Source organism: Sceloporus occidentalis, unplaced genomic scaffold (genome assembly GCF_023333645.1).
Source record: "Sceloporus occidentalis isolate IW3139 unplaced genomic scaffold, rSceOcc1.0.p SCAF_52, whole genome shotgun sequence".
Classification (NCBI taxonomy): Eukaryota; Metazoa; Chordata; class Lepidosauria; order Squamata; family Phrynosomatidae; genus Sceloporus; species Sceloporus occidentalis.
The window spans coordinates 5,664,338-5,683,154 of record NW_028317032.1 but is presented as its reverse complement, the minus strand read 5'-3'; the positions used below and the strand labels follow the sequence as shown (position 1 = coordinate 5,683,154).

Below are 18,817 nucleotides of genomic sequence, written 5' to 3'. Positions count from 1 at the left end.
GGCCTATGATTAATCGGATAATATAATGATGTTGTGTGAGGCACCTCTGCAAGCCTAATCAATGAATTAGAACCAGTAAGATGCTTGCGGGTTAAAGAGAGATTGTTGACCTTGGGGAAGCCATGTGTTCTGTCATCTGCAAACTATGTGCTCATTGGTTTCTATAACGCACCAAGACTCAGAAGGCGGACAATACCCCTAAAACCACCAGCAAGGACTTGAAAGCTCCATACGCATGGGGCAGGTCCTACGTTAGGAAAATGTCCTTCTTGGTATCTAAATGCAATGACCCGTCTCTGGTGGAGACCATGGGTCGAGAACATCCCTGGAGATGATGCAGGATTCTGTTGGCTACTTTGTTTTCGTCCCTTCCCTTGCTGGCGGGAGCACATTACGAGTATTACTGCACCACTGACCTATTTCATTCAGTACATAGAGGGTTTAAGGCAAAGGGTTCAGAATTGTTTTCTATGTCTACTTTAGGTGACCACATCGTTTAACCCCTGCAATGCCTTGAGACAACATACGTTCATTGAAGGAACACAAATGGTACATGGTCCTTGGTGACGTATGTGACGAGTCCTGAGTGCCCATTATAAAATAATGGAAATAGTTTGTGTAAGGCTAGGCCCACATGGCACGGCATTGTGGGGTTAACGATCTTGCTCGGTAGTGCTGTCCTCACATAGATGATTGTTGTGTTTTTTTTTAATACCATCTTGTCCTGTGCACAATTTACAAACCAGGTGGAGGTTCTAAAAATTGAATTTAAAAACATACAAAATGTTATGCGCCAGTCACTGAGAAGCGTTCAGGCGTCTCCAGACTGTCTCTTCTCTCTGGTTGCTGTTATTATTTGTGCTCGACTGGCTGTTATGTCCAGATTCAGCTTTGCCTGATTTCCCCAGATGGGTTGACCTGGAATCCCTGCCGTCCTGTCCCTTTTTTCGTGCTCGGGCCGGCATCGTGAGCAGCACCAAGATGCAGATAATATGGAGGCAGTAATACCAGGAGCTACGTTAAAAAAAAGACGCATTTTCAGTAAAGTGTTGTTTTTTCTCCTAGTTTTGCGCAAGCTTAGGTTTGCCCTTGTTCACTCTAAACCCTGTCGAGCTTCTAAATACCCCTCAGAAGTTCTAGCTGGTTTGTATAGAGACAAAGGCCTTCAACTGGAACCCATACCAGGTTCTCCTCAACCGCGTCAGGATTTTGGCTTGGGAATTGGGATGACCCTACTAAAAATAAGCCCCGATTTCCAGAAGTCCTCGTCACCAGCCAGGCGGCCAGAACGAGACGGCAAAATATAGGGATGGATGGTGGAAGAAAAGGTAGCAGAGAAAGCTTTACTAGCCTTCCACGGTAAAAGAGTTCAAGGAAGCTTGAGATGTGCATAGAGCCATCCTAATTAATTAATAAGTAAAAAGTGATTCAAAAAGGGCAAACTATATGGGCCAATGGGTTCTTCTCTGCTGTCACTATGTTTCTGTGGAAGAACGTGGCATACACTATGTATACCCGCACATTCTTACTGCTCAACGGCACATAGGGAAGTCATTATAGGTCATTTGTCTTGATAAAAATTCCATAATTTCTTTCTTTTAAACATTAACTTACCTAAAAAACTGCAGAGACGGTCGGACGGATAAAAGCACAAATGGGGCCACTGTGTAACTTATTGCCACTTGTGTCGCAACCCATGTTATGACATCATATATTAACTTAAGTTCAGGAGACTGGATAAAGTAATGTCGGATATTGTTTCTTATCTAGAATAAGAATAAATAAATTAGTAACGGTTAGTAATTCAGTGGTCATAAACAAAGATTTTTATCCTTATACACCTTTAGATATCAGCTTAAATATAAAATATGACTCTTATTAACAAAACAAGCTCTACAGAATAAATTTTGTGCTAGCAGGAATTGGGCAAATAAATGAGCAGTGTGCATATTTTAGCATACACAAATACAATAACTTTAACTTCTTAAAGGTAAGAAACTATAGTCAGTGTTATGTTTGCTGGAAAAATGTGGTAGATGAAACTGAGCAGAATCACACGTTTCAGTAATGCTGGGGATGATTATAAATGACGATTAATCATATGGATGGGTGTCTGAGTATACTGAGCATATTCTCTGTTAACAATAGTTTTAATAAGAAAAAAAGTATTATTTCACTTTTTTTTTTAGCCATTTTTAAGGTTGGGGTGAGGAGGACTCCAGCACAGTAGATTTATGAGATTAACGTTTACACTTAATATCTCCAAAACAACTGAATGAGTGCACAGGCTATGATAGTATTACGTCTGGGATATAGATGCAGCCCGTTTGAATCTTTGCGATTTAATGTGATTGACAGGGAGCACTTACATTTCTTGCAGCCAGAGTCATTAAGCTTCCGGTAAAAAACGTCAGGTAATATCCTGGATACACTCCATGCCAAATAGCCGACAGCAAAAAAGTTTGTGCAGTGGGACTGAAAGTCGCCCGTTCATAACATACTCTAAAGCATAAGAAGAACATCAAAGGAACATGGCTACCACGGTGCTATACATCTAATAAAAATATTTCATAACATTATATAACCTTATTATTAACCCGATTAATGTATTTATACATCCGTTTGCTCATGCACAAAATATGAAGGAACATTTTTTTATTGAAGCCCAAGATGCTGCGCACCAGTTTCAGAAAAAAAATAAAATTGGTGATGGATGACAGAGATAGAGTCCCAAGACTGAGCCAACAAGAAAAAAAAAGTTTTGGCTGGCAGCACTCAGTAGCCATATATACGTTTCTATTCCACCAGTGGGAGATATGGATCCACTCCTGGGTCTGAGAAATATGCCTTAGAACCCCAGTGCTGGAACCCATAGAGGGTGGTGGAGACTTGATGGTCAAGGACCACCACCTCACCTATAAAGTCTTGGTCTTCAGACTTAGTGCCCAGGGACCCACCATGGCTTCTCCAGTAAGGAAATAAAATGTGCAACAACAATAAAAAGAAAATAACAACATACGTGAATCACACAAAACTGCAAATCCAGCTATGGGTCAAGGTTCTCATACCTCTTGAGCCAAAGTGCTGTCTGTATATTCCAGTTATCGATAAACATCTTAAAGCTCGTGGAGTACTGCAATGTAATGGATAGAGAATAGAGCTATAATGTTCCAAAACAATAAAGATGGGTTATAAACATTGATGACTCTGATCTGAACTGACCCTGGTAGTGTAAAAACACATCGGCCACGACCTACCTCTATCTTTTTAATGTTGAGATTTGAAACTAAATCCCAATTTTCTTCTCCGTTGCTGTTATATCCTTGGAATCCAAAGCCTGCAGCATTATTGATAGCATCAGCTACAGGCAGCGGGAAAAAAAAAAAAAAGATTATTTTAGCAATATTAATACAAAAAAAAGACTCACAAAGAGCACTACGGCATTTCATTTGTATAAAATGATAATCCATTCATAAAGCAAAAGCAGAAAGATGTATAAGTAATTGATATTTCTCTAGAATAAACGGGGAGAAGGGGTCAGCTTTAATGAGCCTCTCACACAGTCCGTGGGTCCAGGGGCCAGGGCCGGCCCGACAATGGAGCCGAGTGGGGCAACCGCTCCAGGCGGCACTTTTGAAGGGGCGGCACTTTGCCGCCCCAAGCCCTTTTTTTTTTTTTTTTTTTTTTTTTTTTTTTTTTTTAAAGCGAAAGAGAGAGAGAGGGGCGCCGAGCGGTTTTCGCTTACCAAGCTGTCAGTACCCGCTCGGCGCCCCTCTCTCTCTCCTCTGCGGCGAGTCTCCCTGTTCGGTCTCGGTGCCGGCTTGTAATGCTGAGTGCCGGAAGATTACCTCCTTTCCGGCGCTCAGCATTACAAGCCGGCACCGAGACCGAAACAGGTAGACTCGCCGCAGGACTGCCGAAAGGTAAGTACAAGGGGGGGGGGGGTAAGGGTAGACAATGGGGAGGGAGGGAGAGGAAGGGTAGATAATGGGGGGGGGGCGGCATTTTAAAATTTGCCCCAGGCGGCATTTTGCCTTGGGCCGGCCCTGCCAGGGGCTGATGCAGGGAATGCTGGTGCATTTCAAGCGGTCCTTTTGCCTCCACAAACATACATTTTACAGTTCAAAATACCTACCGTGATGGTACATCATTAGATTGTTGGCGCTATATAAATAAAAGTTAATAATAATAATAATAACCCCACATCTGAGTATTGAGATGGAGTTGGTTACTTAATCCCCTGCTCACCACATAAATGAACATAGGCACTGTGTATGTCCTCATCCTATTACCCCCCCCAGCAGAGCTGGATGTAGGGGAAGGAGGCAGACATTAATTTAACTTAAACAAGACAGGGTAGGAGAAGGAGGGGGACGGCCACTGGGTTCTTTCCTGTAACCTTTCTAGTGTTTACTGACATATTATTTACATGGAATTTGTTTACAATGTAAAATGGGATGTAAATGTGTTTTACACGGGGAAGGAAACTCGGATGCTTCGTAAACAGAATGGGTATTTGAAATGAAACGAGAGCGTTTGGGACGACTCGGGCATTCTTGAAGTGTGATTTTACATGAAAGCAGCAGCTCGGGTGACACTGAATCAAAAAGAATGAAACCAGCAGGGTTCCAGAATGCTGCATCTCTCCATACAGGAGGCAGAAATATCCTTTTTTATTTTTGTATTCCATATTTTGAAAAAAAAAACCTCCTAAAAATAGTAATAAATAGTAATTTCTATTTAAAAAGCAATGCAGCTGAAATACATTAGTCAGCAATATGTTGTGTGTACCGGAACAATTAATGCATATACTTAACGTTTCTGGCAAATGTTGGGCTTTTCCCAAATGAAAACCAATATATGTTTATATAGTTTTTCCTGTGATTTTAATCCCTTCCTATTTTTCTCCTAAAGTACAAACATTACAGGCAGGTTAGATCAACAAATGGCCACTAGATGGCAACCTCTGTACACGGAGAACAGCCGCATCTTACCTAGTGTCCAGGCAAAATAGTACTTTGGTCTTGCAGCCATCAGGGACAAGTAGAGATAAATGATTCTCGTGGACACAGATGAGGTTTGCTGGAATTGCTCATCTATGTTATATTCAACGGGTAATATCCGTGTGGCGGTCATGTAAAAAGCTAAGGACACAGCACAGACAGTCAGCTTGTGCACCACAACAGTCTGCAAAGAGAGGGACAAAAAGCGGACAGCATAAAATATGCCTGTGCTATCCTCGCGTTAAAGCTATGCACTATGACAGAGATGCACGGGTGACAAGTGCTTATAGGAGCCAGTATACATGTCAGAGATAATCTTACAAAGAAAAAAACATCTTGTCGCCCCTTTTCATGGTTTTCTGTACCTAAACAGTACCTTTTCTGCTAAAACCAGATCCTGCCACTGTTGCAGAGGAAGGTAGCAGACATACGTGCCCCAGATTCCCAATACTGGATGCACCGTGTGACACAGGCGAGCGGGCTACTAGCGCACTGTGAGCCACATGTCACTGCATAATGTGGCCCACGTCAGGACCTTGATGTTCCTCCAGCATGTTTGCTGTGTATGAGCGCATAACAGTGTTCTACAGACCTAAAAAGGCACAATAATACGAAGAGAAATAGAAGAAATCGTGTCTATAGCAAGAAATCTCCTTGTTTTTCATGAAAAGTGACCCCAGACTTTTAAACGGTAATGTAATGGCTTTGCCAGCACTGTTGGCTCTGATATGTTTTGCAGATATGATACATGTCATCTCATGTGCCGCTAAAAGCCGGTCTGTGCCCTAACCTAAGGCACGCCTGGGAGCATGGCGTAATACTGATTATCTGCTCCATGATAAGAGCTGTCATAATGACGAGTGCTATAATCTACAGATCATGCAATTCCCTCGCACACAAATACTTCCGTTTGTAATGTGACACTGGTGCATCATGTCACGCAATGCATTTAACCCCCTTAATCGCCAAAATGGTCTGCAATGTATGGGTAAACATATGGGTGAACTCCATCCATGTCAACACTTTTTTCTTATATTAGTTACAACAAAATAAGTTAAATTAAATTGTCTGTGGGTCAGGGAGTCCTCATTTAAAGCCCCGTGCCCCCTGTGGGTTGTATGTCCATATTACCCAGAACCAGCCGTAGTGCACCCCACGTGAACAATGGTGATAACGCACTAGAAAATCCAGGAGGTGACACATCGCATCAGGTATAAATGATCATGCTATAAAGATTTTGATTGACGTGTCATTGGGTATGATTTTAAAAGTAGAGAATATACTTATGAACTTAAGTGCAACAATTATGTATCAACAAACATGGTTACCAATGCACTAAAATAGACAAATAGTACACAAAGTGTATGCCTAGCATGCAAACTAACCAACTTTGTGTTTGCTGTACACACGGTGACCATTAACTAAAGCCTTTGGAACACGGAACACAGCGACCATATCAGGATAAAAACATTAGCTTAAATATCCGCATTGCACAGGACCAAAACAAGAAGGGATGATAATAGGTGTCTGTCGTACAGATCTCTAACTAAAGAGCCTTCCGCTACACTCTTAGGGGTCATTGTGGATTGCATTTAAAAAAACTCTTAGCTAAAACTGCATCTGGGTTCAGAAATGTTACCTGGAATGTGCCATCTAACCATAAAGAAAATCTCTTATTATTCCAGGCTGTTTATTGTTGGGTTGTACTTTACAATTACCAGGGATATACTTTATAGCACGACCAAAGGACATTAAGGAATTCAAGAAAGCTTGGGCTGTGCATAAAGCGTTAATAAAGTTAAAATGAGATAACCCTTCACCCTTGGTGGATTAGAAGCAAGGGGGGTGTTATGTAGATTGTTGGAAAGAAGCATCGGAAAACTGTTAACATTTGTGAAGGTATGGGTACCACCAATCAGGGCCGGGCTAGCCTACTGGGAAATTCACTCACTCATTGAACAGGCTGTTTAGAGAGCAGAGATGGCACAGTAGGGTGTTTACAAAGGGCAGAGGTGGCACTGGCTGGCTATTTGGGGGCAGAGATGACACAGGCAGGCTGCTTGGGGCACTAACAAGCTGCTTGGAGGCAACATGGCACAGACAAGTGGGGGAATAGATGGCACAAACAAGCTGTTCGGGTGCAAAGCTGGCACAGGCAGGCTGTGACCATGTGGGATATGTTGCTTGTGATGTGTGGGTTGCCTCAGGGGAATTTTGGCCCCTGGTGTGGTGTCTGGGCACATGAGCTCGACCAGGCAATAAAATATTTGGGTCTGGTGTCCAAAGAATTTCAGGGCTGCTTTTCCTTACCAGTCCGGCTACCAATGATATATTGACATTAGACGCTGTCTTGGACCTGACCCCAAGCAGCCCCCCCCCCAGATGAATGGATTTAGTGCAATAATGACATATTATCATTCCTCTCAAGGGTGCGCAGTGTTTGAACAGCGAGAACATGCCTTCCTGTACAAAACAACATGCTTGTGCCGGCATGTTTACTTCAAACAATACAGTACATGATAGAAAAGGCAATACACCTCTATCCAGAACACAAGAACCAAAGTATGGATCTGCAGGACAGACTGATAATGGAAGCTGGCCTAGCAGAATAAATTATATGCTTGGCAGCTCATAATCAGCCACATCTAGATTTTCAACCAACAGAAAGACCTGCAATTATTCTGGGCGAGAGCGGAGAAGAATGCAAGGCGTTCCTCCAGAAGGTTTCTGGAGATTGCCAGATTGCAGAATGCCTTCCACATGGGTCTCCACGCCATCTATTCAACCCACTTAGAACAGCTATAATCAAGCAGTTACCAGGGTTAGTTCCGTCATATGACAATAACGATTCGACTTTATATGCCATAGCATGTAGCATCCATCCATTTTACAAGCAATGCAATGGCCAAAGGCGTTATATGAAACAGAAAGTCTTACGTTTGGTGATGGTTCTTTTTGTTCATACTTTGTGTCTTCTTTACCATTGATCTCTGACTGCTTCAGCTGATATGATTGTCCTTCAATGAAATTAATATAGTCTTTATAAGAGCATAAAGGGCCTGCCAAGATTCCCATGAAATTACAGTTGTAGCTTAGATATTCCAGCAGGCTTGGCATGCGTCTGTAATTCAGATAAGCAACAGGTGAGATGTTCAGCTCTGACAAGACACAAAACCAAACAAGACATAATGAAGGCACATTTAAGAAAAAGCTACCCTAGAACGGATTATAAAATCAGTGTTTGCCGAGATCTTTTGAAAATGTACTCTGGGGAGCTTTTTTTGGCAATGTCCTTCCCAGGCCAGATGGAATATAACTATATCCGCGCCTGTTATTATTATGGAGAATTTAGGAATAAAGGTATTTGATTTCAAATGTGCTCATCGCATGCACTTTAAAGCATATTACAGCTTCAACTTTAAATTATCATTTCTCCTGGTTGCAAATACATGAAGAGATCCTGGAGGATTTCTGCAGACCTCGAGGTGCGGCCCGCGTAAGATCGGCAGCCAGACCTCGAGGTGCTAGCCCTGCTACAACAAGAGCCCTGCTACTTACCTGTAGGAGGGTCTTTTGTACTGCATAGAGGAAGCGGAAGCGGATGTGACATTACATGACTCTTCTCCAGTCCTGCTTCCTCTGTGCAGTACCAGAGAACGCAGAGGGAGGCCACGCCCCCCGCTGAAGTCTGTGAGCGGCATCGAGGAGCTGCAGTGCAGGTAAGGGGGTGGGGAGGGTGTTTGAATGAGTATGTCTGATTGAGGGAATGAATCTGTGAATGAATTTGTGTGTGTGTGATAGCATGGATGTGTAAGTGCTGGAACCTAGGCATGATGGGACTGTGATTGCTGTTAGCAATCACACTCCTATCATGCCAAGTCAGCCAGTACATGCTGAAACCTGGCTAGCTGCCCCCCTTGTGTATTGATGCTGCCAGCAATATGGGGTCTGCACATCACTTACAGCCACCCTGTACCAGCATGTACTGACTGACTTGGCATGATAAGAGTGTGATTGCTAACAGCAATCACAGCAAGCACAGTCCCATCATGCCAAGTCATATTGCTAAATTTTTTTGTCCAATTGTGGTGTGTTACCTACTTTTATTAAAAATGTGAGTTTTTATTATTATTTTTAAAGGTGGGGGGTCATTTTCGGTTTTGGCGAAGTGAACCGTAAATGTTTTGGTCCAGAATTTTTATTTTGGTGCATCCCTAGAATAAATAGAACTATTTCATTTTTAATTATCATGAATTTGTAGTCACAAAACTTTCTAGGGCCAGAAATCAGTGAGAGGAAGAGTAAAGGTTTTGTGTCATTTTACTTTATTTTAATCTGCATATTTTATTAAAGGCCATATTTTCTCACAGTGAAAAATGAGTGCGGCCCGCGCACGTATACAATTCTGATGAAGTGGCCCACTGCAGAAAAAACTTGGACACCCCTGTTCTATGCATTTGCCTTTTTCCTCACCACCTGGCATCTAGGCCAAAAATCCCATGTGCTATACCCGCCACCGGTCAGCCCCAGTGCTGGCACTCGCGAGATTCCCCCACGCTTAAAAGTGTTCCGATTGATTGCAATGGGAATGCATTCCTGCCACTGAATGGCTGCTTCAAGCAATTATTTTGCATTTATATAGAACCAACAGATTCTGCAGCATTGTATAAATGGTTATACAGACAATAACAACATGGGTTAACAACATCTCTATTTACAACAGAAATTACTGCAGGCGTGTAATGAAATAGCTAATATTCCCAGGAGGCCACTAACCGCACAAAGAAACATATCATCAACTGCAAATATATTTTTTATTCTTATTCTTTTGCACAGTGGTGCCATTTTTTTGTGCCTTTAAAGGCATGAATGTTCGTGACGGACATTCCCATCCTGTGCACTCTGTGGCATCCACCTTGGCATAATTACCTAATTCTTCTTATTGTTTGTTCTTCTGCCTCTTAAGCCCCAGTAGCAACAAGACATGTCCTAACCAAGCCTGTTACACTACTTTGTAAAATAAAAACACATTCATAAAGAAATATAGATGGACAATGTACATCATGTTAGAAAAAGGATGTTCAAGGAGTGCTGGGGTTCCATTTTTGTAAAATGTATAGATCAAGCCTTGGAAGATGTCTTCAGCCCATACCTATACCTAACACGCAACACCAAGCAGATCATCAAGGCTCGGCCTCATACTGGGGTCCCCCCTCTGCCATCCAGCACTCATTGTTTAATGGAGATCTGCACCATAAGGCAGCTCACACTATAGGACCACAGCTCGGAATAAGAGAAAATCACTGGAAAGCATAGGAAATATTAACATGGATCATCAAATCAAACGGTTCAGCAGCTCCAGAGTACAAGATAAATGAAGCAAGCTCTTACCTTACAGCTAAGCTTCGCTGGGATGGCGTCAGCTCCTCTTCCTTACAGAAAATCCCTGAAGGAGGAAACATAAAATGCAAACAAAAAAAAAAAAGTTTTTACTAAGTTTGCAGACCTTGTTTTTCCCCAAAACCCTATAGATTCTTGTGAAGATAAAAACAAATACAGTGGATATAGGATACAGGCATCCAAAGTACCTAACCAATTTCAGGTGTCTGTGTACAACAGGAGATAAGGGTGATCTGGCCATACAGACCACGGTAATAGCTTTTTTTTACATTTTTACCATATCTTTGCTCAACTATGAAAGCGCCTGAGTTCAAGTTAGGCCAAAATGAGGGCACTGTCGGTGATGTCCTTTCCCCCCAATTGAGGATAAGCAGAGGACATCGGAAGTGGAGGCACATTGCCCTGAGTTCAAGCTTTCGGTGACATCTTCTCCCCCTATTGGAGGATCAGGGAGAGGACATCACTAGAAGCGCTGGCACTGCGGAGGAAGTTCCCACCAAGTTATGTCCGCAGAGATGCGAAAGAAGATTGAAGATAGAAAAGAAAGGGGAAAAGATGAACAAGAAGAAGATGCAGAAGTTGTCGGCAGAGAAGGTAAGGAAACATTTAGAAAGTATGAGCGAGAGAGAGTGTGAGTGAATGTGGGCCCACGTATTTCAGACAAAATTTTGGAGCTTTTTGCTTTGTCTTTGTTCGACTCATGGGGGTCTTGGCTCATTTTCATGGCTTCGTATGAGGGACTTCAAAAAGTTTCCGCACTTTTATATTTTCGTTGGAAATGGTGAAGGTGTGAGGAGTAGTGATTGTTCGTGTCTTAGCGTGTCATGTGACTAGTTCTGTCTGGCAAGCTAGCTTCCCTTGCAGTTTAGTATAAGAATTTTCATCCTGGGGTGAAGATGGCTATAAATTGCACCAAACGGGAACAGCGTTCTGCCATATAGAGTTAAAAAAAATTAGGGAACTTTTTGAACGTCCCTCGTACAAATCGACGAATTTAAAAAAAAAATTAGAAATATTTTACACGTACATGGAATAGCTATCCTTTCCCTCTAAATTCATGCCATGTCCAAGTTGAACCCATTACCCATCCATAGCGTGGGATTTGTGAAGTCTCTCCTGGATGGTGCTCATTGCTATCATGCATTTCTGTTCATTCAATTTCATGGATTCACTGTGATTAATACCGTATTTGCTCGATTATAAGATGACCCTGATTATAAGATGACCCCCCAAAATCTGAATATTAATTTAGGAAAAAAAGAAAAAGCCTGAATATAAGACGACCCTATAGGAAAAAAAGTTTTACCAGTAAATGTTAATTCATGTAAACTATTACATTTTTTAATAAAAGCTATGATTGAGAAAAATATTTTTTTGTTTTTATTTCCTTGTATTTTCCAACCTGCCCCCCAGTTACGCACATCTGCCCCCAGGCTTGCCACTCCAATATGGCACTGTGGCCCATGATATGCCTTTTAACCCTCTATATGCCACTGTGCCCCATGATATGCCTTTTAACCCTCTATGTGCCACTCTGCCTCCAGAAATGCCTTATACCCCTATATCCCATTCTGGATATGGGGCAGAGTGGCATATAGGGAGGTATAAGGCATTTCAGGAGGCAGAGTGGCGTATAGAGGGTTAAAAGGCATTTCTGGAGGCAGAGTGGCATTTAGGGAGTTAAAAGGCATTGTATAGAGCACTCTGCCTCCAGAAATGCCCTATGCCCCCATTTAACAACCCCCCCCACCACACACACACACACACACGTTTCGCTGCAGCCGGAAGGAGGTGGAGTTGGCAGCGGGGGTTTGTCTGCGTCCATCGCGCAGACCTTCCCCGGCTGTCAGAGATCAAAGTTCCCCGCACCAGTGCGGCACCGGCCACCGGCACCGGCCACCGGCACCGGTGCGGGGAACTCTGATCTCTGACAGTAGGGGAAGGTCTGCGCGATGGACGCAGACAACCCCCGCTGCTAGCCACGCCTCCTTCCGGCTGCAGCGTAAGACGTCAACCCGCTGCCCCGGCAATACAGCAGGAAATTGGAAGCACCGGTAAGTGTGTGTGTGTGGGGGGGGGAGTGTTAAATGTGGGGGGAGACAGAAGGATCCAGGTCCCCTGCAGCGGTGCAGGGGATCTGGATCTTAGTCTCATAGTCAGACCTCTATTTGAGGTCTGATTATAAGACGACCCCGATTAGAAGACTAGGGAGCATTTGCTCGGAAAAAAACCTCGTCTTATAATCGAGCAAATACGGTATTTGAACTGTATTTCCACCAAACCCCAGTGGAGAGCAGCATGGGCCCAAATCCCAATCTTCGCTCAGGCTTCCAATTTACAAAATGTAAAACTATTCATATCATCTCTAGGGAGAAGCAGATTTATTCGCAATTTATATCACCTTTCAAATGCATCTTCTAAAGATCGCACTTATTATGTTTGGTTATTATATTTTTGGAAAGGGGTTGGACATTTTGGATTTGTAATGCTGCAACAGCGTAGCTGGAACTCAAGGCCACTAAAATCCTAGAGGTGCCCTAAGAAGCAGAATAATTAGTATCTTAATGACAATAAATGATCTTCACACGCAGGACATTCCATTGGGTTTGGGTTTGCTAAAAGTGGGGGACTGTTAAGTTTGTATACAAAAAGTAACACAACAGTTATGCCCATATTGTGTTCTGTGTAGTTATTTTATTTAAACACCATCTTAAAATAATAGAAATGTTATCATTACCGTCATCTACATTAACAGAGTTTATTCACTAAAGGGAGAGTTGTGAGCAGCGTTTGCTGGAAGGCTGTTCATTAAGAAGGGTCAACACCGGCAGGTTTCTCAAGCTAGAAGGGTAAAGCTGGCCCTGTAAAATGTGTAATTCAATGGGTAAGGAGGCTGAGGAAATTTCATTGATTTAACTACACATTATACAGGGCCGGCCAAGCTCTTCTTGCAGCAGAAGCTCACTGGGGTTGGACCTTCATAATGTATAGTGAAACCCCAATAGACCCCAGCTTCTCACAGCCACCAACCGTGAGCATATTAGCAGACGAAATGCTAGAGGTTAATAGAGATAATTTAAACATGCATGGATACGGCCTTACTGAATATAAAGCAAGACTGAGGAACAAATAGAGTTTGAGGGGTTGCAGCAAGCAGAAAAATACACATACTAGATGGGCCGAGTGGCTCAGGTTTCAATGCCGAGAGTCCTTGGAGGTGGTGGCACTAGCAGCCGAGAGGTTAACAAAGGGTTAAGGGGAGCCAGAGCGTTGGTACATAAGTGAAGCCTTTAAAGCTGATACGAATGACATTTGACATGACCTCCATAGCTACTGAACACCAGACATACACAAGGTGTTTATCATACCACTGGATTCTCTTCCACTCCATTATACAATCAGACAATTACCAGCTGCACACAAACGCCAACGATATGTTCTGAAACACAGCTGTTTAGATCCAGAACATGATCGTTTGAGCAAGATCCTCTGTAATACTCGTTATGTCCTGTTTACCCATTGTACAGCGCTGCGGAATATGATGGCGCTATATAAAACAATAATTAATAACATACAATGGTAATGAGAATGGAAATGATCTCTGCTGAGCAGTGGCGTCACTACAGGGGGGCAAGGGGGGGTAATCGCCTCACCTTTCCAACGGTATATGGATTGTAAAAAATAATAAAAAATATTAAGTTAAAAAAATAAAAATGTAAAAAAAATGATTTGGGGGTCTCTAAAGGCAGATAAAAAAAGATCAAAATTGCCTAGAGACCCCCAAATTAAATTATTTAAACACTACTTTAAGTATTCTAGCTAAATGATCACTGTGGTAGCCAATGTTACTACAGCGATCATATAGCTATAAAATGTCACATTCCCTTTTTAAAAATGGCCGATACTAATTTTTAATCCTATGATCCCTTTGATCATGGGGTTAAATTTAGCCAACGGTAGAGGGAGGCAATTTTTGAAATCCTGATGAACTGCAAATATTATTAAAATCAGCCATTTAGCCTGCGCGGTACGTGAGTAACCATCTCATCCCTGCAGCGCCTTGCATTTTTACTGCAAAACTTATTTTTGCAGTAAAAATTCTCACTTTACCATAATTTCTTTGGGATTGTAAGGGGAAAGAATGGTGTGTGCTTCTGTGAGTGAATGTATTTAAAGTATGGTGTGTGCTTCTGCGAGTGAATGGAGATATGAAAGGCGTGTGAATGGTCAGTAATTAGGGTTGAAGCCTTGACGTGGCATTACTGCTCACATAGGAAGTTAAATTATGGCCCAAAAAGTACACATTTGCAAAAACGACATCCCTTGGTGCATCAAATGAGGGGCTGTATGTGTTTCTAGTACAAACCTGGAGTGCGCAAGACACAAATGAACATGTCGCTATGGTTAGAAAAAACATTTTCTAGCCAAAGCGACACATTCCATCATTATTTGTGCACTCAACTTTTGTCCTAGAAATACATTTAGCCCTCATTTGAAGCTCCAAGGGGTGTAGTTTCTTAAAATGGATGAATTGTCTGAATGAGGGAGAGCATGAGTTAATATGTGGATGAATTGTCTGAATGAGGGAGAGCATGAGTTAATATGTGGATGAATTGTCTGAATGTGTCTCTTATGTGTGTTATCTGGGTGTGCAACCTGTGATCTATCCCTGTAATTTAGGGGGTTTTAAATATACCTTTAATGCCGTGTTTTTATGTGAATTCCAATTGATCTGTACCGGCAAAGCTTGGTTTGTGTGTTCTTCTGTAGATCCACATCTGCTATGCTATGTTTCCATACATTATTTATCTATACCTGCAAATACAGGGTTTGTATGTCTTGTTCAGTTGATTAATACCTGCAATGCTGTTTCCATGTATTTATTTGATCTATACCTGCAATGCTACATTTCATATATTATTATTGTATACCTGCAAATACAGGATTTGTATGTCTGATTCTGTTTTTTTGATATAAACCTTCAGTGCTGAGATCACAAGTGAATTTCAATTGATCTATACATGCAAAGCTGGGTTTGTGTGTTAATGTGTTGATCTATACCTGCTATCGGCAGCAGAGACTAATATTAATATATATATTGGCAACTGGGGCAGTTGCCACCAGGGGCTAATATATATATATATCAGCAGCAGGATCTAATATTAGGCCCTGAAATCATTTAGTGCAAAAGTTAAGGTATTGTGTTGTTTAACCCCTTCGTGACAAAGGCTGATTCTATTTTTTGTACCCTTCGTGACAATGGCTGTTTTATCGTTTCTGCGGTGTTTGTGTTTAGCTGTAATTTTCTCTTAACCCATTTACTAAACCCACACAAGTTATATATTGTTTTTTTCAGGACAAGAAGGGCTTTCTTCAGACACCATAAATTTTTATATATGATGTAATTTTCTATAATAAAAATAATAAAATATGACGAAAAATTGAAAAAAAAAAAAAAATTCTCACTTTTATTTGAAAAATCTTTTATTCATCATAAAAAACTACTGAAAAAACCTGCTAAATAGATTCTACTATTTGTCCCGAGTTTAGAAATACCCAATGTTTTATGTTTTTTTGCTTTCTTCTACACGTTATGGGGCAATAAGTACAAGTAGCGTTTTGCTATTTCAAAACCATTTTTCTCTGAATCTGGTAATTCTGTCTCCATGTGGTATTTGGGGCATCTTTGAAGCCAGCAAATTAAATTTACCCCACCAAACCATATATTTTTGAAAACTAGACACCCCAGGGTATTTTAGATGCTGATAGTTTAACCCTTTCCATGCACTAATCCTACCACCAACCCTTGTCAAAGTTTGTGATAGTAATTGTTTTTGCTGTTTTTTAAACATACTTTGTACTTCAGGTGTAAAATTACAGCTCCTGGTATGTTGTTGCTGTCACACAACACCCCGATATGTGTTCAGCAACATCTCCTGAGTACATTGATACCCCACATGCATGGGTTTGTCAGATTGTTTGGGGGCAAAAGGGCCAAATTTGGAACATGCCTCCTCAGCCGTATACCGCTGCATGGCAACAATTGCAGCAAAAATAGTGGGGAAGGAAAGGGTTAATGGCTCTAATAAAAAAAATTAAAAAAACCCTAAAAAAAAGTAAAAAAACAAAAAAAAGTAAAAAAAAATGTAAAAAAAAGAACCCCAAAAACAATTGCCACTATGCAAGATCACTGTTTATGCAGTGATCAATGGCAATGAAGGGGTTAATATTAAATGGGTGGCTCTTATAAGAGCCTTTGGATCAATATATATATATATGATTGAGAATACCTGAAAACACACCGATCTGTCTCTCTCCCTCACTAGAAACAAGTGAAGGAGGGAGGCAGATCCAATACTGATCAAAGGCAATGTTTAGAAAACATTGCCTTTGATTTAGCAAATCATGATCACTCTTATGAGTGATCTGACCACTAGGGGTGTTATTCACTGGATGTCCATGACATCCAGCAACACCCCCCCGATGATGACAGCAGGCTCCGCCCCCGGCTTGATGGGCGCCGCCATCTTGAAACACCGCATGTGTTTCGAAGACGCCGGCACCGGGAAGGTAAGTTGAGCATTTAGGAAGCGATCGCGAGTCGCTTCCTTTGCTAAACAGGTGTTGCAAAGATGCCTCGATACTGAGGCATCTTAGCAACACCAGCTAAGCAAAGGAAGTGACTCGCGATCGCTTCCTAAACCCGTTTTTCGGCGGCGGGCGCCGCCATGTTTGAAAGACGTGCAGTCTTTCAAACATGTTTTTTTATTTGCTCCTAGGAGCGATCGGGGGGGGCCGGGAATGTTTTTTTTTGTGTTGCTCAATGCCTCGATGTCGAGGCATTAGAGCAACACCGTTTGAGTGAAAAAATCGATCACGGATCGATTTTTTCACCCGTTTAAAGACGTGCCGGTCCTGGCACGTCAATTGTCATAATCGTCACGATTTTCGGTGACGTGCCCGGACCGGCAATTGTCATCAAGGGGTTAAAGGATTTCAAGGATTAGTCGTACTAAATTGTGGCTTCAGGCTTCCTATGTTGAATGATCAAGTATTGTATTGTCCAATAACAAAAGTATCATTCCATAGCACATTACTTTTGGCAATAGATATATATATATATATATATATATATATATATATATATATATATATATATATGTATATGTGTGTGTGTTTTTTCAGTGGTATGATTTAATGGTGGAAATTATTAATCCCCCCCCAGTTTGACTGTGGTATCTTGTGTGCCCCCCCTATATATTGTTTCTAGAGTCGCCACTGCTGCTGAGGCAAAGGAGTACAATGTTTCTGCCGCGTTCTATACAGACATCCTGTCAAATGTCACACGGAAATGGGAGATTTATTCATAGTAACATCGTCCCGCTGCCAGCTGGGCTACAAAATAAGTATCTTTGTTCTTCCAAGTATACTTCTCACTGCTGAATACGAATAATCCCCGACAAACATAAGATCTAATACATGACTAAATCACATCGTACAGTATTACGTAATATAGTCACAAAACACATGATTTCTGGAACACGTAGGGAACTGAAAGTTTTTTTTATTGTGTAAATGGGAAAAATCTGATCAAAATAGAGCTGATTTGAAGAAACACTATAAGAAGCAGATTGTGTTCCAGCCGTCTAAAGCTGTGTGTCACTAGTGCCCCAGAGCAAAGAAATATTTGTTTGTGACACCCCTAATACATATATTTTCATGCTTTCTTATTTTTTATATTTTTTTCCTTTGTTTTCTGTTTCTGGTTTTGTTACTGGGGCAAGACTCAGTGGGGAGGCACTGGGTAATCTAGATGAATAGATGAGTACCATGTTATTAACTAAATAACTTACAAAACGTAGATATGAGATGTTCATTTAGATGATTCAGTTCTGACAAACTGGACTGTAAAGCCTCTTAATAATCAATCCATAAACAGTGGTTAAATCCAAGAAACAAAATGTATAATAATAGTGTAGTTCTACATAAAGGGTGTGACAACGTAAGCCCCAGGAGGGGATCAGCTTGGATTTTGTGCAAGGGGCCTCTACAAGTCATTACATGGGTCCCTCGGGTGGAGGAACTGGAGTGCTCCATTCCCCGTCACTGTAAAACGCCCAAGTGACTATCCACTCCATTCATGATGACCACGACAGGTGCCGGACACGGACATGTAAGCCCTCTGAAGCCTTCCAGTCGCGGAGACTGCTGAGAGGAGAATACGTTCCTCTGTGCTTCCAGGGCAAGAAGAATCCCGAGCCAAGTGTGGCATTGCCTGCCTGGACCCGTGTGCACTTCTGGAGGAGGGTTTCCAGCTGGGTCTAGCAGGGAGGCTGAAGTCAGTGGATATTTAGGCTGGTCAACCTGACCCAGAGAGGGCTGCAATGAGAGCTTTTATTGTATGACTTTGTTCT

At 41.8% G+C, this 18,817-nt stretch overlaps 1 protein-coding gene across 1 annotated transcript in view; it reads right to left on the bottom strand.

Annotated features, from left to right (window-relative positions):
- Positions 1 to 797: 797 nt before the first annotated feature.
- The window catches only part of LOC149288374 (membrane-bound glycerophospholipid O-acyltransferase 2-like), a 64,272-nt gene continuing 46,252 nt past the window's right edge, over positions 798 to 18,817 (bottom strand). Inside the window, exons 6-13 of the mRNA XM_089491902.1 lie at positions 10,395 to 10,449; positions 7,941 to 8,124; positions 4,995 to 5,187; positions 3,258 to 3,361; positions 3,069 to 3,133; positions 2,370 to 2,502; positions 1,615 to 1,766; positions 798 to 1,014 (exon numbers count right to left, since the gene is read on the bottom strand). Coding sequence (XP_089348028.1) covers positions 798 to 1,014; positions 1,615 to 1,766; positions 2,370 to 2,502; positions 3,069 to 3,133; positions 3,258 to 3,361; positions 4,995 to 5,187; positions 7,941 to 8,124; positions 10,395 to 10,449 — 1,103 coding nt within the window. The remainder of the gene's footprint in view (positions 1,015 to 1,614; positions 1,767 to 2,369; positions 2,503 to 3,068; positions 3,134 to 3,257; positions 3,362 to 4,994; positions 5,188 to 7,940; positions 8,125 to 10,394; positions 10,450 to 18,817) is intronic.